The sequence below is a fragment of the Mirounga angustirostris genome, unplaced genomic scaffold (assembly GCF_029215605.1).
Source record: "Mirounga angustirostris isolate CCGP_5_RB_7025 unplaced genomic scaffold, mMirAng1.0.hap1 SCAF_6, whole genome shotgun sequence".
NCBI classification, from domain to species: Eukaryota; Metazoa; Chordata; class Mammalia; order Carnivora; family Phocidae; genus Mirounga; species Mirounga angustirostris.
The window spans coordinates 2,143,706-2,163,687 of record NW_026991714.1 but is presented as its reverse complement, the minus strand read 5'-3'; the positions used below and the strand labels follow the sequence as shown (position 1 = coordinate 2,163,687).

The 19,982-nt window shown below is 62.2% G+C and overlaps 1 protein-coding gene across 9 annotated transcripts in view; it reads left to right on the top strand.

Moving 5' to 3' along the window:
• Positions 1-18,544, top strand: part of IQGAP3 (IQ motif containing GTPase activating protein 3) — a 37,368-nt gene extending 18,824 nt beyond the window's left edge. For 3 of the 9 annotated variants that reach the window (XM_064593739.1, XM_064593740.1, XM_064593737.1), the window contains 24 exons: positions 30-193; positions 1,915-2,005; positions 2,812-2,979; positions 3,065-3,204; positions 3,286-3,456; positions 6,073-6,156; positions 6,310-6,381; positions 6,481-6,550; positions 7,858-8,066; positions 8,659-8,811; positions 9,033-9,196; positions 9,532-9,756; positions 10,585-10,725; positions 11,428-11,512; positions 11,907-12,139; positions 12,390-12,522; positions 12,614-12,716; positions 13,301-13,427; positions 14,293-14,380; positions 15,010-15,222; positions 15,769-15,935; positions 16,213-16,314; positions 16,694-16,802; positions 17,653-18,544. In XM_064593739.1, the coding sequence (XP_064449809.1) occupies positions 30-193; positions 1,915-2,005; positions 2,812-2,979; positions 3,065-3,204; positions 3,286-3,456; positions 6,073-6,156; positions 6,310-6,381; positions 6,481-6,550; positions 7,858-8,066; positions 8,659-8,811; positions 9,033-9,196; positions 9,532-9,756; positions 10,585-10,725; positions 11,428-11,512; positions 11,907-12,139; positions 12,390-12,522; positions 12,614-12,716; positions 13,301-13,427; positions 14,293-14,380; positions 15,010-15,222; positions 15,769-15,935; positions 16,213-16,314; positions 16,694-16,802; positions 17,653-17,766 (3,326 nt within the window). In that variant the 3' untranslated portion in view covers positions 17,767-18,544. Of the gene's footprint in view, positions 1-29; positions 194-1,914; positions 2,006-2,811; positions 2,980-3,064; positions 3,205-3,285; positions 3,457-6,072; positions 6,157-6,309; positions 6,382-6,480; positions 6,551-7,857; positions 8,067-8,658; positions 8,812-9,032; positions 9,197-9,531; positions 9,757-10,584; positions 10,726-11,427; positions 11,513-11,906; positions 12,140-12,389; positions 12,523-12,613; positions 12,717-13,300; positions 13,428-14,206; positions 14,381-15,009; positions 15,223-15,768; positions 15,936-16,106; positions 16,315-16,693; positions 16,803-17,652 lie in introns of those variants that run through there. The other 6 variants (XM_064593738.1, XR_010412133.1, XR_010412132.1 and 3 more) reach the window with 6 other exon arrangements.
• Positions 18,545-19,982: the final 1,438 nt, after the last annotated feature.

Sequence of the window (19,982 nt, the reverse complement as noted above, 5' to 3'; positions counted from 1 at the left end):
CAGTGCCCACCTAGATCTCTCTTTCCCAGAGGTCCTCGCGGTCAGCCTCATCAACGAGGCTCTGGACCAGGGCAGCCCCGAGAAGACCCTGTCTGCCCTCCTGCTTCCCTCGGCCGGCCTGGACGACGTCAGCCTTCCTGTCGCCCCTCGGTACCATCTCCTCCTCGTGGTGGCCAAGAAGCAGAAGGCCCAGGTGAGGTCTGAGTGGGCTGGGTTGGTCCCCCAAGCAGGAAGAGCATCCCCTGTGGGTAGAGCTGTGCCCAGGATGTGCCCTGGGAGAGCCCAGTCTGATGACACTGTCCCTTCTGGGGGTGGAGGGCAGGAGGGGCCGTGGGGGAAGGTGGCCATTGGACCGGGCCCTGCCCCGAGCTCCCGTCGTCAGCGTGCAGAGAATGGTGGGGCCTTGTGGGTGGCAAGAGCGCAGGCCTGGTGGCCAGGCAACCAGGCTGGACTTCCGCGCTGACACTTAGTGACCACATGACCTCTAGCAAATCCCTAAGGTCTCTGAGTTCTGCTTGTTCATCCGTAAAATACTGCGCGTCCTGGCCCTCCATACCTTCCGGAAGGGGGAATCCCCCGCGTCGGAGAGCGTGGCGGGGTTCTGTGTGGCTCCAGGCGGTGCCGAGCAGTTGGGGGCTAGGCCTGTGGGCCTGGCTGCTTGGGTTTGCGTCCTGGCGGCCAGCCCTGCATGCGTCTCACACCGTTCACTCCCCTGCAAGCGTTTGCCGGTAACGAACTTCTCTCCGGGTCAGGGCTGTCGGGAGCAGGATGGCGGCAGTTCTAGCTAACACGGACTGGGCTCTTCTCTGCCGAGCGTTGTTTGTGTGCTTGGCGAATGTGGGTTCTTTTTTTTTTTTTTAAAGATTTTATTTATTTATTTGAGAGAGAGAGAATGAGATAGAGCATGAAAGGGTCAGAGGGAGAAGCAGACTCCCCGCCGAGCAGGGAGCCCGATGTGGGGGGACTCGATCCCGGGACTCCAGGATCATGACCTGAGCCGAAGGCAGTCGCTCAACTGACTGAGCCACCCAGGCGCCCTTGGCAAATGTGGGTTCTGAAGAAAGTGCTTTACTTTTATTTTTATTTTTTTTAAGATTTTATTTATTTATTTGAAAGAGAGGGAGAGAGCCTGAGCAGGGGCAGAGGGAGAAGCAGACTCCCTGCTGAGGAAGGATCCCGATGCAGGACTCGATCCCAGGACCCTGGGATCATGACCTGAGCCGAAGGCAGACGCTTAATGACTGGAGCTGGCGCCCCAAGAAAGTGTTTTAGAATGCTGCCTGGGACATAGTGTTCGAGCAAATGTCTATTTAGAAATTCCCTCTGCTAATGAGGAGCATCGGGAGGGAGCAGAGTCTGGGGTTGGGGTTGGGTGAGGCACGGGAGTGGGGAACCCTGCCTGACCATGTGGCTGAGTGAGTCTGTGGTCGCATATAACCCAGGCACTGCCTGGTGCGGTAGAAACGTTTAGAGCAGGAGTGGACAGACAGGGTGGAGGTCGGGGTCAAGGTCGGCCTGGGAAGGTGTGCATGGGGGCGCAGGGGAATGGGAAGCAGGAGCAGGAAGCGGGAGCCTCCAGTGTGGGCGTTCCCTGGCTGTGGCTGGGGCACAGGGGCAGGGAAGTGAGCTGCTCGGAAGGCGGAGGATATTGAGGGCTTCCAAGGGTTCTGGGAGTGCTGCACCCCAGCCAAGCTAATGCTTGGCCAGCCTGAAAGCAGACCGGGAAAGAACCTTCTGAGCCGGCAGGAGCCCCGGGAAGCGACAAGGCCACACCTGCATGTGGCAGGTGGAAGGAGCAGGCATGGCTGTCCCTGGGGCTCCCGCAGCCTGCCTGTACTTTGGTTCTCGTGCAGCCGAGCCTGGGGCCTGGGGCGGCTGGCCCGGGCTCTCATCATTCCCATCTCGACTTCCTAGGCGACCGGGGACCCCGGAGCCATGCTCTGGCTAGAAGAGATCCGCCAGGAGGTGGCTAGAGCCAACCAGGACACAGACGCTGTGCAGAGAAGTACATGGGCCTGGGGGCCCCGCAGGAGTCCAGGGGAGGGCTGTGGGGAGGGGTGTGGGCTCCACACTCAGCCCCTCTCCCTTTCAACCTCTGTGGGGAGGTGGGCCAGAATCAGAACAGGGCCTCACCGCTTGGCCTGGACGCTAGGTCTCCTAGCTGCAGCTGGGCAGGGAAGTCTCAGGGGCTGAGAGCCCACTCCACGCCTTCCAGGTGCTCGCCCCAAAGCGTGAGCACGGGAAATCAGGCAGTGGCCAAAGGTCCACCCCATCCTGTGCTGGTACCTGGAGTTCGGGGTCCCGCTGTCAGCTCCGGTTGTGGGGGGCAGGAAAGACTGGCTGTGAGGACAAGTGGGCAGGACCAGTGCAGACGCCGGCGTTCTGTGGGTCCTAGTAGCGTCTGGGGTCCCTCTGTCTGTTTGTCTGTCTGAGTGACACGAAGGCAGGTGTCGCACTTCTTGGATTTTATTCTCCTCTGAAAAAACTGCCTTGAGGTTCTCTGCCCGCATTCTGCCTTTGAGCTTCTGTACAAGAGACCTGAGGCTGTCCTTTGACCCAGCCCCAGCCAGCCCCATGCTGCCTCCTCCAGGAAGCCTTCCTCGACTGCTGCCTTTTCCTCCAGGCACAGCTGCATGCTGCTGTGTTCATCTGGGTCTGCACCCATGCTCGGATGTGCCCTGTCCCTTCCCATCAGATGGGGGGGTTGTGTCCCCCTTTTTTGAATCCCTCCCCCATGGATAGGACAGGGCCCAGGGGAGGGACTTGGGGAACGGGTGAGGACCAACCACTCCCTCCCGATGCCCCTGTCAGTGGCTCTCGGTGTGGCCGCCATCAATCAGGCCATCAGGGAGGGCAAGGCAGCCCAGACGGAGCGGGTGTTACGGAACCCCACCGTGGCCCTCCGAGGGGTGGTTCCCCACTGTGCTGACAGCTACCAGCGGGTCCTGGAAGAAGCCATGGCAAAGAAGCAGCACCCAGGTAATGGCCCGGCCTCACCCTCTGTGTCTCCGCCGGCCCCCGCCGCCGCCTCCAAGCCTTCTCTCCTCACTTGGCTTCTGCTCAGCAGACACCGCGCTCTGGGTCCGACACGACATGAAGGATGGCTCAGCCTACTACTTGCACCTGCAGACCTTCCAGGGGACCTGGGAGCGGCCCACTGGCTGCCGCCTGAATAAGTCCCACCTGACTCGGGAGGAGATCCAGGTTGGCAGAGGCCCTGCAGGGGAGGGGGCGGGGGACGGGGCCCCCACCCACCAGGTGCCACAGGCTCTCTCCCGCCTGCAGTCGGCTGTCACCAGGGTCACCGCTGCCCACGACCGCCAACAGCTCTGGAAGGCCAACATCAGCCTTGTCATCCAGCTCCAGGCCCGCCTGCGCGGCTTCCTGGTCCGGCAGGCGTTTGCAGAACGCTCCCACTTCCTGAGGACCTGGCTGCCGGCGGTCATCAAGATCCAGGTGGCGGGCTCTGGCCTTCGAAGTCGTCAGGGCCGGGCTTATCTGAGCTTCGGGGCTTCCTTCCTGCTTGCTTTTTGCTGAGTGGAGGGGGATGACCTGGCCTCAGCAGTAGGCTGTCTAGAGCCTGGACTGCCTGGCTTTGGGTCCCAGCTCCGGCACAGGCAGCCGTGTGATCTCGACAGGCGCTCACTCGGCCCGTTTCCCCACCTGCAGAATGGGCGTGCGAACATTGTAGCACCTCCGTGTAGGTTTGTCGTGCGGGCCTCTGAACAGTGCCTGGCTGGCAGGTGCTTACTGTCACCTTCGCTGTCCCCAGAGCAAGAGCCCTTCGTCGCCTCCCTGTGGGGAGGTGGGAGTGACGTTTAGTAAGCCGACGACGGGCTCCAGGTACGAGGACCTCCCGAGCTGGGTAAACAGGACAGGGTGGACCAGCCCGAGGCGAGGCGCTCCCTCTTCTCTCCCTCTGGCCCTGTGGCTGGTCCAGTGTGGCCGCGGGTGGAGCCCACGAGTAACTGGGAAGATGGGCTTCGGGCCCGCCCGCTTTACAAGCCAGGAAAGATGGGAGTTGAGCAAACAGACCCCAGGTAGATGTGACCTGAAGGCCGCGCGGACGTATGCGCAGCGCAAAGGTTCTTTATTGACTAAACGTCTGCAAGGATGCCCCCTGGGCCGGGCAAGGGCAGGAGACCGATGGGACACATGAGTGACCACAGCTCCCCCAGCAGGACCTGGGGCATAGCTGACGTTAGATGCTGTGATGGTGGGGACAGGAGGGCGGCCCCAAGAGCCCGGGGGGGGAGGACGCTGCGCGGGCGGGCGTGTAGCCCTCAGGGACGAGCCAGCGGGCGCAGGGCAGGGACTGGGGGCTCAGGCTTTAGAGTCGGAGGCTGGAGTGTGCCCCCTCGTCCTCTCGCTCTGGGTCATACGACCTTGGGCACCTCTCCTAAGCCTGCTCCAACAACATTTCTTATTCACAGCGACAGTCCTCACCTCGCGTGTGGATTGTGCGGGCTCAGCGGGAAAGTACACGGGGCGCTGAGTGCGGTGAGCCCTCTGTGGGTGGCAGCCATTAGAACGTGTTAAATTGTAGGGCACGGGTCCCAGGACTCAGTACAGAACCTTGGTAATTAGCATTTAGTGGTCTGATCATGGAGATGCCTCCCTCCTGAGCTTGGACTGGAATTTCACACGCAAACTAAAGAGCTGAAATGCCACAGCGAGAGAGGGCGCGGGGTCAGAGGGCACGTGTGCCACCAGCCCTGGGGCTGTGCGGGCCCTGGCCTGGGTCCTGGCAGAGGCCCGGAGCCTCAGGGAAGTAGGAGTCAGAAGTGGGGCTCCCGGAAGCTCTGAGCCTGGCTGAGCTGCACATCAGGTCCTGACTTCTGACCGGTCCAGACTGGGAGGCCTCTTCTCTAAGGGGGAAGAGCTGAGAGGGGTCCCCTGAGAGGGACAGCCACGCCTGGGCAAGGAGAGGAAGCAGTGCTAAGGAAACGCTCGGGTGGGGGCGGGGGGGCTCCCTGGCCTCCAGGCTCTAGGTGGACAGCTGCCATCCCAGGCCACGCTGCCTCTTACATCCTGTCCCAACAGAGCGACGGGGTCAGCCATGGAGTGGAATGTGGCCAGCAGAGCGGCTTTAGGAAGGGCTGGGAGGACTGTTGGGTGAACGGGGACGCTCTGAACACGCCAGTCTGCTGCAGTGTCCGAGGTGGAGGACTGTGCAGGGCCTGAGTGCCCAGGAGATGTTTCACGTGGGCCCGAAAAGATAGGAGGGATTGCAGGGGTCAGGGGCATAAACAAGGGCCCGGGGCCAGAGCGTCACCACGCACATTTAGAAGGAAGTGCAACGTCTGAAGAGGCTGGAGTCACTAAGAAGGAAGGGACCACCGGAGAGTCGCGTGGGGTCAGGTGGTTGAGAACTTCGGGAAGCTCTGGGGCTAAGAGACGTAGCCCAGGTGGTTCTTGAGGAAAACTGATCTCACAGGAGCTTGCTGTGAAAGGGGAGAGGCCCCTAAGGGGGAGGGGAGCCTCCAGGTTTGTGTTTTAGAGACCAGAGTGGGTGTCGTTTACAGAGGAGCCGGTCATCCCAGCCCCTGAGGGCAGACCAGCCGGGGCGGGGCGCTGTCGGGGGCAGGCTGGTGGGGGTGGGGTGCTGGCGAGGCAAGCAGCGTGAGCTAGAGGAGCCTCCATGGCCTGTGGCCCACATGGCCTCAGTAGAGGTGGGCTGCGAGGTTCTGTGCCTGCCCACGCCTTCCGTCCGAGCCCCGTGTGCCTCCCCAGACTGCACATGAGTGCATCTGGGGGGACCTGGTGCGTGCCCTGAAGTCAGTGTAGACTTCGTTAATGTCTTTACAGCTTGGGTCTTCCAGTTGGGTTCCGTGACGGTGCGTGGGGTGGATTGCACGTGTGTGTGTGTGTGTGTGCTTGCACGCGTGTGTGTGGGACCAGGGAGGGTGCTGCAGAGTGTGCTTGGCTGGCGCGGTCTCCCCGTGAGGGTAGCCATACTCTGAGAGTGGGGCTGGTTTCCCCTCCCCCTCCCCCGCCCCGCGCCCCCCGGGATGGCCCCTCTGGCCGGCGGGGGCCAGCGGAGATCGCCCCCTCTCCTGTCCTGACACACAGGCTCACTGGCGGGGTTACAGGCGACGGAAGGCGTACCGGGAGCAGCTGCGGTATTTCAGAGCAAACTCGGATGCTGTGATCAAGGTAGCTGCCGCTGCCGCGGGGAGGGGGGAGGCTCCTGTCTCCCGAGGGGCCTCCAAGCCGATCGTTAGTCCTCTTGCCGCCTCTGGAGATGGCTGGCCCGGGTCCGAGGGCCGGTGCCTGAGCATGCAGCTCAGAGGCAGCGTGTGTCCTCAGATCCAGGCCTGGGCCCGGATGTGGGCAGCTCGGAGGCGATACCGGAGGCGTCTGGGATACTTCCAGAAGAATGTGAGTGCATCCTGCTGCCCTGTCCCCATGCCCAGCCTTCGCCCGGGAGAACCAGGCGAGGACAGCCAGTAAGCCTTTCCCCACCTGCGTTCACGGCAGGTTAAGTCCATTGTGAAGATCCAGGCATTTTTCCGCGCCCAGAAGGCCCGGGATGACTACAGGATGTTAGGTACGCTGCCTGGGCCCCTCTCTTCACTGTGAGTAAACTGCCCATTCTCCCTCCTCTGTCTGCGAGTGCATGGCTTTCGATAGTCAACAGGGCAGAGGTCATGCCACTCCATGGCTTACAACTGGGCTTTGGAGAAGTTGTCTGTCCTTCTTGAGCTCCTTCCTCATCAACAGCTGATGCCCCAACCTTGAGCAAGCCTCTGGACCCGGGGTGCATGTGGGAGTGAGGACATGTGCTCTGCCTTTGGGGATCCCTCAGGCTGGAGGGAGAGACAGCAATTTCCCTGGAGTCGGGCAGGTCTAGATATCCCTCCTGGGGCCGCACAGCAGGAAAAGAGAAGGTACGAGACGTCTGTACAGGAACGCCGTCGAATAAGGGCTGTAGCCAAAGCCCCCGCCCACCCCAGAAACAGCCTGGTCACGGGGAAGGCTCCCCTTGGCAGGTGCTTGCCGTCCCGGGCTTCAGTGATCTCCCCATTGCTGCCACCAAGGCAAACAGGGAAGGGTCTTCTCCCCCTAGAGTCCACGCCTTCTTGCACTTTGCCTTCTTGTGTGGCCCAGAGCTCCCCCAGCTCCGTCCCTCCGTGGGCCCGCATGCGTGAAGGCTTATACGGTGCTGGGACCTCAGTGCCAGCAGCAAATGGCACTCCCTTGTCCTGTCCCTCAGTCCCCTTTGTGGGGTGTGCATCTAAAGCCTCACACAGGTCCTGGGCTGCTTTCGGCTCCTGTTTTTAAAGACCAGAAGCCCAGCCTTGGAGGTCCTCCTCTTTGTGAGGTGGACCCAGGGCCCATTTCCAAGTTGGCCTCCAGCCCTTGGGTTCTGTAAGATGTGGGCCTTTTCCCTTCTGGGCCTGAGGCGACACTCATCGGCTTCAAGTAGAATGCAAGGCACCGGCTACGTGTCCTTAACCACTCTGAGCCTGTCCTGCCCATGGGGTGCCGCCAGTCCCTCTCTGACTGGGCACTCAGCCCATCTGAGGAGCAAATTGGAGTAGGGGTTCGTCAGAGGGAGCTAGGGCTCTGACCTGGGGCTGGGAGGTCTCTGGTGTGGGCCCTGGTTGGGGACAAGCAAGGGGTGGACCTCATCCATCATACCTGGCTATCACCTAGGGAGCTTGGGGACAGGACTGGCTTGAGGCATTCCACTGCCCCCTTGGCACAAGCAGAACCAGTTAGAAAAGTGCTGGGCGTTGGGGACCTGTTGGCCTCAAGCAGGATGGGGACCAAGGGCTAGTAACAGGCAGGGGGCTGGCGAGAAAGCCTCTGGGAGGGCACCGCCAGTCCTGACGCCTGTCCCCTTCACGCCAGTCCACGCACCCCATCCCCCTCTCCGCGTGGTATGCAGATTTGCCCACCTCTTGAATCAAAGCCAGGAGGACTTCCTGGCTGAGGCCGAGCTGCTGAAGCTCCAGGAGGAGGTGGTCCGGAAGATCCGGTCCAATCAGCAGCTGCAGCAGGACCTCAACCTCATGGACATCAAGATCGGCCTGCTGGTAAAGAACCGGATCACCCTGCAGGTGAGCGGCCAGCCCCTCCTGCGTCCAGCCGCTCCCGGGGACTCGCTCCAGGAGTCCCTGCCCTTCCGGTGATCGGTGGGGGCCAGTGACCGGGTGGACGGAGCCTTGCTGTGAAATGAGAGCGCCTGCCTCTGCTTCTTCGTCATGGATGTGGGCTGCCCGTGTGATCTCGAGGTCTGTTTCCTCCTTGGGAAGCAGGGAGAGTCCGAGTGCGCACCTTGCCGGGGCAGCGTAGAGGTAGACACGAAGCTCCTCCGACAGTGAATGGGCAGGCAGACGTGCAGCGATGGGGAGGAGTGAGAGCTCCAGCTCAAGACAGCAAAAACCCACAGACACGACGTCAGGGCCTGGAGACCCGGTTCTCTGCGGGGACTCCCCCTGTGAGAGCGGAGGAGCTAGACCGAGTGTCAGGGTGGCTGGGGTGGGGGGCCCTCTGCGTCCCAGAACTGTTGATCTCTCGCTCGTGCCGTGAATGCCTTGAATGGCAGAAAGTCCCGGCTCTTCGAGATGCTGATGCTGACCGTCCGCTCTGCTCTGTGCTGGCCCGCCCTCCCCCCACACCCTCCCCACCCCCCACCCCCTGCCCCTGCAGGAGGTGGTCTCCCACTGCAAGAAGCTGACCAAGAAGAACAAGGAGCACCTGGCGGGCATGATGGTTCTGGACAAGCAGAAGGGACTGAAGTCGCTGAGCAAAGAGAAAAGGCAGAAGCTAGAAGCTTACCAACACCTCTTCTACCTGCTCCAGGTGAGGAGAGGACCCCACCATCCCTGAAGGGTCTGGGGCCTCGAGGCCTTTCTCTCCACGTACGGTGTCCTTTCCCAACCCTAATGCCTTGACCCCAGAGACAGAGACAGTGCCCTCCTGTTTGTCCTCCGAGGAAGCTCCTGGCAGGAGAGCCTTTCTTTGTCCGATCGCTCGTCCTCCAGGCGCCTCGTAAGCCACTCCCGTTCCCCCACTGCTTGCAGACGCAACCCATCTACCTGGCCAAGCTGATCTTTCACATGCCGCAGAACAAAACCACCAAGTTCGTGGAGTCCGTGATTTTCAGCCTGTACAATTATGCCTCCAGCCGCCGCGAGGCCTACCTGCTGCTGCAGCTATTCAAGACCACGCTCCAGGAGGAGATCAGGTAGGCTCCGCACGTGCAGAGGGACGCGGGGGGGACGGCCGGGCTGCCACTGCGGGCTCCTTCGCCCGGTGAGAATTTGCGGAGGTTGGCGGGGAGAAACGGAATCAGAAGACCTCTTTTCTCAGCCTCCCGAGGCCCGGAGGACCTCTCCGAGGACAGATGGAGGGAGGCCGGGGCGGAAGGTTAGCGCACAGGCCAAGATCCAGCTGTTGGGACCTGCCTTCAGAGGAGGCATCCAGAGTGGGCTTTGAAGAGCCAAAATCTCAAGAAGGAAGCACAGCTGTTTGTCCTACCCAGAGGCAGGAGACCAGCTTCCGTGACCTCTTGAACCGCAGGTCAAAGTTGGAGAGGCCCCAGGACATGGTGACCGGCAACCCCACGGTGGTGAGGCTGGTGGTGAGGTTCTACCGGAACGAGCGGGGCCAGAGTGCCCTGCGGGAGATCCTGGGCAGAGTCATCCAGGACGTGCTGGAGGACAGGACGCTGAGCATCCACACTGACCCCGTTCACCTGTACAAGAGCTGGATCAACCAGAGCGAGGCCCAGACCGGACAGCGCAGGTGAGCAATGGCACAGGGAGAGCTCCCTGGACCGGCTTGCTCTGGGGCCTCCCGGGCGGCGTATCCGTGAGCGTGCGGAGGGACGCAAATCGGCCGGCCGCCCTATCGGATGAAATAAAGTAGCCTTTTCGACCCCCCTCTGGTAATTACGTGGAGCTGGTGTGCTTTACACAAAATGAACACAGAGGAGTATGCAAATGTGTTTAAGTGCCATGTCCTGCTTGCAAATGATACGTCCACTTGGCCAGGAGTTGGGACCTGGACTCCTTATTGACGGGATAGCTGAACAGATTTCCAGATAAGCAGACCAATAAGGCAGCGGCGGCTGGGTCGGGCCTGTAGACACGGGGCGTTGCTCAGGTGCGTGGGTCCCTAGGCAGTAGGGCCGCCGAGGAGCAGCCCGTTCTGGGGGCTTCTCCTGTGGCATATGGGCTTACAGGTCGTCTTCCCGATTGCCCCAACTGCCAAAGACTAGATGCAGGGCAGCCGTGGCCTCCAGCTCCCCTGAGGAGTCCTCTATACACTGCGGCTTGTCCATCCGTCCTACTCTCGCCCACCCGCCGTGGGCCCTGCAACTCTTTCTTCTTCACCTTCCACCCACGTTGCTCCGTTCCTTCGGAGACCTTTCTCTTGGTCTGGCCTGGTCCCCTTGAGCACGCTGGGCTGCCCTTAGTGTGGGTGTGCACGTGTCTACGTGTGCGTTTGTGTGCATGTGCGCACGTGCGTCGGGTGGGTCCTGCTATTAGGCGAAGAGTTCGGGGGGGTGGGGCTTCGGGAGGGGAGGCTGTGGGAGGGGCTCTGGCTGATACCTTGGCTCTCTGCCCACAGCCACCTCCCCTACGATGTCACCCCAGAGCAGGCCTTGAGCCACCCCGAGGTCCAGAGACGATTGGACATCTCCCTCCGCAGCCTCCTCGCCATGACCGACAAGTTCCTTGTGGCCATCATGTCCTCTGTGGAGCAGATCCCGTACGTGCATCCGCCCCGCCCCAGCCAGGCCCCTGGGAGCTGAACCCTGGGAGGTGGAAGGAGATTGAATTTGTCGGTGGCACATCCATAATAGGAATCGTGATGATAAAGTCTAGCACGTCTGGATATCACTATACCATTATACGCTACTTCCACAAACATCATTTCACTAGATTCTCACAAAAACCCAGAGCTAGAGAGAGTAGAAACGCTGGCCTCAGTTTTCCAGAGCAGGGGGCAAACCTGCAGGGGAAGGGAGTCTTGTAAGCCACCATCTGGTTCGCGGTGGAGGCAGGACTGGAGCTCCTACTCCGGTCCCTGCTTGTCCTCATGTCCTGCCTGCAGACCCTCCCAGACCCTCCCGGGTGCTCTGTGCTGAGACAAGGCTGGCCTCCTCAGAGGCTCCCAGGCCATCCTGAGACATGGTTCTGGCTGTGTCACATGCCCAGGGGACAAGCTGAAGGTGCCACTGTGGGGGAAGGCAGGCCAAATCCGGGGCTCTGGGGTGTCTCCAGGGGACACTGGAGAGAGGCAAAGCCGAGGCCCTCAGGCCAGGCCACAGGCTGCACACCAGCCCCGGGTACTGGCTGTGGATAGTGGGGGGCCAGTGCGCCAGGCCCGGGCAAGTAAGGAGGCAGCACTTGTGGGCACTGAGCTCTGGCGGGATGGTGGGACCACAGCGCACGCACACGTTGTCCCCAGGTACGGGATGCGGTATGTGGCCAAGGTCCTGAAGACCACTCTGGCAGAGAGGTTCCCTGATGCCTCGGAAAACGAGGTCTACAAGGCAAGTGCCATCTGTCCTCCCCAGATTCCAGAGCTCTCCTTTGTCCTGGTGCCTGTGAACCCCTGGACTGAGACAAAAGGATAGAAAACCCTGTGCTGTAAAATCCCAGCGGGACGGCCTTCTCCGTCCCGGCTCAGCAGCAGGCCTTCTGCTGGCAGGTGCAAAGGCAGCTGGGCCGTGAGCGAACAGGGCGGGGAGCCCTGGACTTGTCAGGAGGTCTGGGTTCCGGTCCCGGCTCCTGCTCACGTTTTGCGGTGTGACCTTAAGTGGGTGTTTTGTGGAACATGACAGGGTTGGCCCACGTGGTCCCTCCCAGCCACGGGAGCTGGGGAGTGGGGCAGGGGCACCAAGGCAGACCCCAGGGCGCTCCTGGGATGGTTTCCTCTGCCCTCAGGTGGTCGGGAACCTCCTGTACTACCGCTTCCTGAACCCAGCCATCGTGGCCCCCGACGCCTTCGACATTGTGGCCATGGCCGCAGGCGGCGCCCTGGCCACCTCCCAGCGGCATGCGCTCGGGGCTGTGGCTCAAGTCCTGCAGCATGCTGCGGCGGGCAAGGCCTTCTCCGGGGAGAGCAGACACCTGCAGGCCTTGAACGACTACCTGGAGGAGACGCACCTCAAGTTCAGGTCTGTCCCCTTCTCCTCCTCCTCCTGCCTTCTGTCGTGCCCCACCTGCCTCTCTGCAGTTCTTGAAGAAGCGTCGCATGGAGGTGAAGCGTGTAGTTAGCGAGCCGGAAGGTGGATTGTTGGAAGGACTGCCCAGTGGGCTGGAGAGGACCCTGGGGGGGTGGGGGGGCCTGTTGGGCACTGCGGCGGGGAACAGAGCATGGGGGGTGCTGCCTGGCCCACCCCTCCCATACCCTTCCTCTGGAGATAGGAGGTTCGTGTGCCGAGCCTGCCAGGTCCCGGAGCCAGAAGAGCGCTTTGCGATGGACGAGTACTCGGACATGGTGGCTGTGGCCAAGCCCATAGTGTACATCACCGTCGGGGAGCTGGTCAACACGCACAGGGTGAGGGGTGCAGCCGGGGGTCGCTGGGGGGCCGGCCCTCGGAGGAATGCCCCACTCGGGCCTGCATCTGCTGGGCTGCTCTGACCTGCAGCTGCTGCTGGAGCACCAGGACTGGGTCGCCCCCGACCACTGCGACCCGCTGCACGAGCTCCTGGAGGACCTCGGGGAGCTGCCCACCATCCCTGACCTCATCGGTGCGTGCCGTGCTGGGCTGGGGGGCCGGCTGGGGGTCCTGCAGGAAGGATGGCAGGCGGGTGAGCACGCCCGGCCTGGAGTTCTTGTTAAGTCGGGGATGCGTGCCAGGGAGCCTATCGGCGCGCACCCCTCCTCTCTTCCCCGGTCCTAAGATGGACACGTGGACATGGGCTGATAGGGAGAAAGGGGACAGACAGTAGGGGGACCCAGTGCCGTCATGGAAATGGCCGATCAAATCACGTGAGAGAGACGTGGATGGATGCGGGTCTGTTTTGAGTCTCTAAGGGTTTCTGACAGGAGCTGTGGAATGAGAGGAACGGTCCAGGGGTGGAAGGTCAGGGTGGGGGTGGTGACAGGTTGGGAGCCGGAAACTCCAGGCCCCTGGTCCGAAGGTGTTGGTCGGAGGGTGAGCTCTGGGCGACAGCCCTCCCATCGGTGCTGAGGGCTGAGGGCCGAGGGCCAGGGTGCCGCCTTGGACAGTGTGGACACGCTTCTCCCGGGCCGGAGGTGCACGGGGCGGGCGGCTAGCATGGCTGTCCGGGCACGTCCACGCACGCTGGTCTCCTCCGTCACCCCACCTCAGGGGAGGGCGTGGCCGCAGATGGGAGCCCGGACCTGAGCAAGCTGGAGGTGTCCCTGACGCTCGCCAACAAGTTTGAAGGGCTAGAGACGGACGCGGGCGACACCAGTGCCCGGAGCCTGCTTCTGAGGTGGGTGAGGCCGCCTCGGCCGGGGCCTCGGCCCCTCCATCGTCTTCCTGAGCTGCTGTCCCTCGGGCAGTTCTCCCCGAGGCCTCAGTGGCGCTGCCCTCGCCGGGCCTCTGTGTCCCCTTGGCCTTGGCTCTGGGCTTCGGCTGAAGGCCGGGGGAGACTTGGGATGCGGTAGCACCTGATGTTGGCATGCTGTCGCGCTGTCTACCAAATGCTTTTTCACGTGTTACTGTTTGACCTGAGGGACAACTGTGACGTTGGGGATGGTTTCCCTGCTGTATGGTCCAGAGACACGGGGGCGAAGTGGCCTGCCGGAAGTCATGGTCAGGAGAGGGGCCTGGAGCTTCCCGTCCCCAGTTCTGTGAGCGTGAGGGGGGCGCCCAGCAGGGCCGGCTGGCCATCCGGGCAGAAGAGGAGCCAAGTAGCCACCTCAGTCCTGCACCAGCATGGCAGCCCCCTCCCCGCACCCATCCACCCAGTAAACCAGGGAGCCAGGTGGTCAGCTTTGTCTTACCACCGAAGGCCTCCTAGCAGGGTGGGGCCAGGCGAGAACACACAGCCAGAGCCCCCAGGAGGAAGGTGGCCGTCAGCAGAAGGGACATCGGAGCTGGGGAAGGTCTCCCAGACAAGGGAGCGTGTCCTTCAGCCCCAGGACTCACGGTGACAGTCTGTGGGAGGGCCCTCTCAGCAGAGGGCAGGGGTGAGGCAGCACGGTGCGTGCACACTGAGACCCCTCAGCCCACCGTGATGTCTCCTGACCTCCCAAGCGTCCTTGGCAGCCATGACGCGGCCAGGGTCCGCTCCCTCTCAGTTTCCGGCCAGCCCCATGTCCAGCCCCCTCCCTGCCCCTCCCGGCCTCCTGCAGCACCAAGCAGATGCTAGCCGACATCATGCAGTTCCAGCCTGGGGACTCCCTCGAGGAGATGCTGTCCCTCCCCGCGACCAGAGAGCAGGTGAGTGGCCTGGTCGCTCGCAAGCACTGTGTGTGCATCCCCCAGCCTACCAGCCCCGCCCGTTCCTTCCCCCGGACCCGCCCACAGCCCGCTGCAAGCAGACAGCTGTGCTCCCCAGAGCCACACTGGGGCTCCCCCTGCAACAAGAGTGAGCTCCGCAGGGACACCTGCCCCGGGGGCCGAGCTGGGCGCTGCGGGCGGCAGTCTGGGCAGCTGTCCTGGACGGCGCTGGAGGGCTGGCGCTGGGCGGGGGGCGGGGGGCGGGGGGGGGCGCCTGGGAGGCCTGGAGGCAGGAGAAGGTAGTGAGTGGGTGGAGGTCTAAGCCACGGGCTTCCCAGGGAAAAGGTGAGGCCGGCGGGCAGGTGGAAGCTTGTCCCAAACAGGACAAACAAAGGCGAGGAACACCCCCGCATGAATGTCCCGGAGCCGCGTTGGGAGGTGGCTCTGCTGCGGCTCCCGTTGGGGTCCCCCTGCGCTGACCCCAGGCCCGTCTGTGTCCCTGATGCCGCCCTCGGCTGTTCTTCCCGAGCCACCCGCTCCGCCCGGCCCCACCCCCGGGAGCTCGGGGGCTGCCCCGGGGGGCTGGATGGCAGCGCCGGCTGGGTCCCTCCAGCTCCTCTGTCCCCCAGGAAGCGGCCCACAAGCGGCTGACATGCCAGCGCCGGGCCTGCGAGAGCCAGACCCCGGAGCCCCTGCGCCGGCACCGCTCGCTGACCGCGCACGCCCTCCTGCCGCTGGCGGACAAGCGACGGCGCGTCCTGCGGAACCTGCGCCGGCTGGAGGGCCTGGGGCTGGTCAGTGCCCGCGACGGCTACCAGGGGCTGGTGGACGGACTGGCCAAGGTAGCGCCCAGGGCTGGGGTCCGGAGACAAGCGCCAGGGCGAGGGGCGGGGGCGGGGCTTTGGGTGGGCGGGGGGCGGGGCGGGGGCGCGTGGGACCTGTGTGGGCGGGGGGGGGGGGGGCGGGCAGGGGTGCACCGCAGGCGCATGCGGGTGTGTCGGCGGGGCAGGTGCCTGAAAGGCAGGCCTCCCTCTGGCAGGTGTCCACCCAAACTTGTCACCAGCCAGGGAAGCCAGCAGACCTACACAGCAGGGTCCTTTCCGAAGGGAAGGTCTCAGGGAGGGGACTCTTCTTGCACCTCTCCTTTACTAAAAAACAAGGAGGCTCGAAACAGTTCGTGCTCGGCGCCGGCCAGGCCGCGAGGACGTCCCTTGAGGGTGTGGGATGGAGTCCTTGAGCTTGCCCTCCTCCTAGGAGAAGCAGCTGTGAATTTGGCCTCTTCCTGCCTTTCCTGAAGCCGCTCCCAGGGAGTGCCCTGGGCTTGCTCGGGCCCTGAGGCTCTGCTGTCAGCGGGGCCAACTCACCCTGCCTTGGTCCCCTGACCGCAGGACATCCGCAGCCAGTGCCGGCAGCGGCAGCGGCGGAAGGCAGAGCTGGGGAAGCTGCAGGCCACGCTGCGGGGCCTGGACGCCAAGACGGCCTTCTGCGAGGAGCAGGGTGACTACTACGGCCAATACATCCGGGCCTGCCTGGACCACCTGGCCCCCCGCTCCTCGTAGGTGCTGCCCTGCATCCCAAGGCTACCTGGGACCCGTCGCCCCCGCCCATGGGGCCTTTGCCCCATTCCACCAGCTTTGAAAGGGACCCCATCCCAGGACCGCATGGTCCCCGTCTGAGTGTGGCCTTCGAGCCTTGGGCTCGAGCGCAGCCCCTTGTCCTCCACCAGGGAGGGTCCTCGGGCTCTGATCTCCTTCCTGCAGACACACAGAGGACCAGTGTCTTTGGAGTTGAAGACTTGCTAAGGTGAATCCTCTGCGGCCTTTTTGAATCAGGAGCTCCGGGAAAGGGAAGAAGCAGCCGTTGCTCCGTTACACCGCCGCCCAGCTCCTGGAGAAGGGTGTCCTGGTGGAAATTGAGGATCTTCCCACCTCTCAGTACGTGTCAGACCCCAGCCGTGTCCCAGCGTGGGGAGGGAGGAGGGGCTGTGGGGACGGGGGCGGTGGGGAGGGAGACGGGACGTCCAGGCAGAAAGCTAAGGCCAGGGGACGTGAGCCAGCACAGTCCGAGATGGCCCATGGCAGAGGGCGCTGGGGACACTTCCTGGAGGAGCGGACAGCTGAGAAGGGCGGGTAGATGGTGGGTCCGCGGCGTAGTGATCAGGGAAGACAGGCCGCCGTGCCCGTGGGAACCCAGGGGAAGTCTGGGCTCAGGGACACACAGCGCTGTCTGGCCGCACCTCAGTGGGTGGAGGAGCAAGGCTGGGGCCCTGGAAAGAGGCACCCGAGTCCCCATTTCGAATCCTGACCCTGACAGCTTCAGAAACGTGATCTTTGACATCACGCCTGGAGACGAGGCAGGAAAGTTTGAAGTAAACGCCAAGTTCCTGGGTGTGGACATGGAGCGGTTTCAGCTTCACTACCAGGTGAGGGGCCTCCCGTGGGCCCGCCAGCCACCTGCCGGGCTCGGGTGCTGGCCCGAGCACAGTAGGCCCGCGTCCTTTCCCTGGGCCTCAGAGGACAGCAGCTCCACTCCCCTCCCAGTCAGTACTCTCTGTTCCTGAACAGAAGGCTGAGGGTCTCGCAGCCCAAGCCCCTCTGTCCCCAGCCCCTCGCAGCAGCAGGTCGGGGCTCGGGCTAGTGATGTCAGAGCGGGACGAGCACTGGGAGCCCCAGCCCGTGCCCATGACCACGCATGCTCCCCCATGCACCCTGCGCACGGCCCCACAGCGTTACCCTAATCGTACAGGCTTTGAGGCCGAGGGGGAAGAAGCTGGCCCGTCAGAGGCCAGAGTTCAGGGAAGCAGTGATTTTTTTTTTTTTTAAGATTTTCTTTATTTGAGAGAGAGAGTGCGCATGTTCACACATGCATGAGTGGGGGGAGCAGAGGGAGGGGGAGAATCAGACTCCCTGCAGAGCAGGGAGCCCGATGTGGGGCTCGATCCCTGGACCCCAAGATCGTGACCTGAGCTGAAGGCAGACGCTCAACGACTGAACCACCCAGGTGCCCCTGGAAGCAGTGATTTTAAACCCAAGTTTTTTTGTTCTGCTCTTTGGCCTTTTGAACGATAAAACATATTTCAAGCCCTCGTGCTTGAGTTTACGTTTGGTTAAGCCACCGTGCTTTGTTGGCCTTGGTGCCCTCCTCTGTGAAGTGGGGTCTCGGTGGCCGGCGCTGCTGGATGGGCCAGGAGGCTCCAGCATGAGAGCATTCCGGAGCCTGGCAGGGCCACCGCCAAGAGCCCTCACCCCTGCCCACCCCTGCCCTCTCCCCAGGACCTCCTGCAGCTCCAGTACGAAGGTGTAGCTGTCATGAAACTCTTCAACAAGGCCAGGGTCAACGTCAACCTTCTCATCTTCCTCCTCAACAAGAAACTTCTGCGGCAGTGATGGAGGCCATGGGCGCTCCCTGAGCCCTCTTCCCTGCTGGATGCTAGTCTGACCCGCACTCACCACCGCACTTCCCTGCGGCTCCCCAGCCCGGGGCTTAGGACCCCCGGGGCTCAGGACGGGGCTGAGTGCTGGAGTCCCACACCCCCCCAGCTGGTCACAGGCAGGGTGTTCCGCTAACGGGAGCCTCGCCCTGAGTCTGGCCGTGTGGCTGATAAGCCCCAGAGCCCTCGCCTCCCTCCAGTAGGGCATGAGGCCAGGGCCTGCCCTTTGCCTGGGGGAGGCTGCTGCCCTCCCGTGGTCACCCCAGTATGACCCGCACTGCCCTGGGGCCCGGGTTCCCTCCCGCTCCCTTCTCCCTGCATGCCCCCAAGCCAGGGCTGGCTGCCCTCTCCCTGCTGCCCACCCCCCTGGCGGCTTGGTCAGGATGGCCCCCGTCAAGCTCAGATTTCATTCCTTTGTGGGTCCCTCGGGGATTTATTCTCCCCCAGCACGTGCACCATGCGTCACTGCGCGGCTTTGATCATGGCTTTAATTCATGCACCTTTTTGAGCTCAGAGGAGTTGTCGTGTCCCACATTCACACTAACGTCAGGGCGCCTTGGGTCAGGGGCAGGAAGGACCCCTGTGTGTTGAAGACCCCGTCCGTCCACTTCCTACGGTACAAGGAGCGTCTCTCCCACTCGGGACTCCGACTCTTCTGGGCAGTTTCAGTCCATCTGCACCCGCCTTCCTGTCCCTCTGCCCCTGATGTCATTGGAATAAAAGCTATCACCCCACATCTGCTGTTAACCCTTGGCTTCATTTCGTGCAGAGAAGGCCCCCGAGTTGTGGGACGGCTCTTCTCTGAGCGCTGGGGTGTCCTCCCATGTGGGCCCACTCTGCCTGCGCTCCCGAAAGCTTCCGGAGATGTGGCCTTTCCCCCTCTGGCTGCTCCCCCAGGGGACAGGGAGGAGGAAGGAATGCTTAGGTTTCAATGCCCAGTGTCCGCACTCTGAAGACTAAAGCTGAGAGGAGGAGAAACCCGTCTGAGTTCTGCCCCACCCACTCTGCACACGTTTCCAGCAGGTTCTCTTCCCGGGCTTCGGGTGACCCCAGATGTGCTTTCGCTGAAGCTCCTTAGTGTATCGTAGCTTCTGCACTCTGGTCAAAATCCCCTTTCCATGACAAAAGCCGCCTCCTTTCCTCCTTGCTCTCAGGGAACAGGGACAAAGTCTGGGGAGGAGGGGACGGTACAGAGGCACCTGCCCTGACCTCTGAATTCCCAAGAAGTCCCTAGTGGGCACCCCCAAGTTTGCCTGGTGCCGCCTGCCTCCCTGTCACTCAGGATCTGTCTCGCTGTCACGTTCTCTCTTTCCTGTGACATGTCACGGCAGAGACTTCAAGTACCGCCTTGTTCTGGGTGACGGTGACACATAGTGGATCCAGGTTTCTACACGTCAGCAGTCATCATTGAAAATCTCGCACTCACCAAATGGCTCCGGGACCGTCCCTCTGTGACGCTCCCTGGTGATCTCGTGATCTCCGCCATGTACTCGGCATACTGAAACGTCACCGTAGCCACTGTCCTCGAGGGCCTGTCATGTCTGGTGTATTTATATGCACTTAGTCCTCCCAGCAACCCCACGAGGGTAAGTCGCCCTCCCTTTGGAACTGAGACCCCGAGGTTTGGGTGACCCACCAAGGATGCAACAGGCGATAAGGGGCAGAACAGGGCTTTAAACTCGGGCCTGCTTGGTCTGAGATATTCCCCCACATTTTTGTCTTTTCTGAGAGAAGCATTTCCACTTCCTTCAGCTCACACTCTCATGCCACTCTCTTTCTCAGGCCCACTGCTCAACCTACTGATGGTCCCTGATGAGCGTCAGTTCATCAGGTCTTCCTAACCATAGATGGCCAATCTGAGACACGAGCACTTAGCTCCTCTGGGGGAAGAGCAATCTCTCTGGAGGACAATTTGACAACAAAAATGTACATGCAGGTTGCCAAGCCCATTTAACGGGGAAAGAGCGGTCTATCTACCAAATGTGTGTTGGGACAACTGAATATCCACATAGGGAACAAAAAAGCTGGACCCCTACCTCGCACCATAAACAAACATGGAAATGGATCATAGACCAAAATGTAAGAGCCAAAACTCATAAAACTCTTTTTTTTTTTAAAGATTTTATTTATGTGAGAGAGAGCATGAGAGGGGAGAGGGTCAGAGGGAGAAGC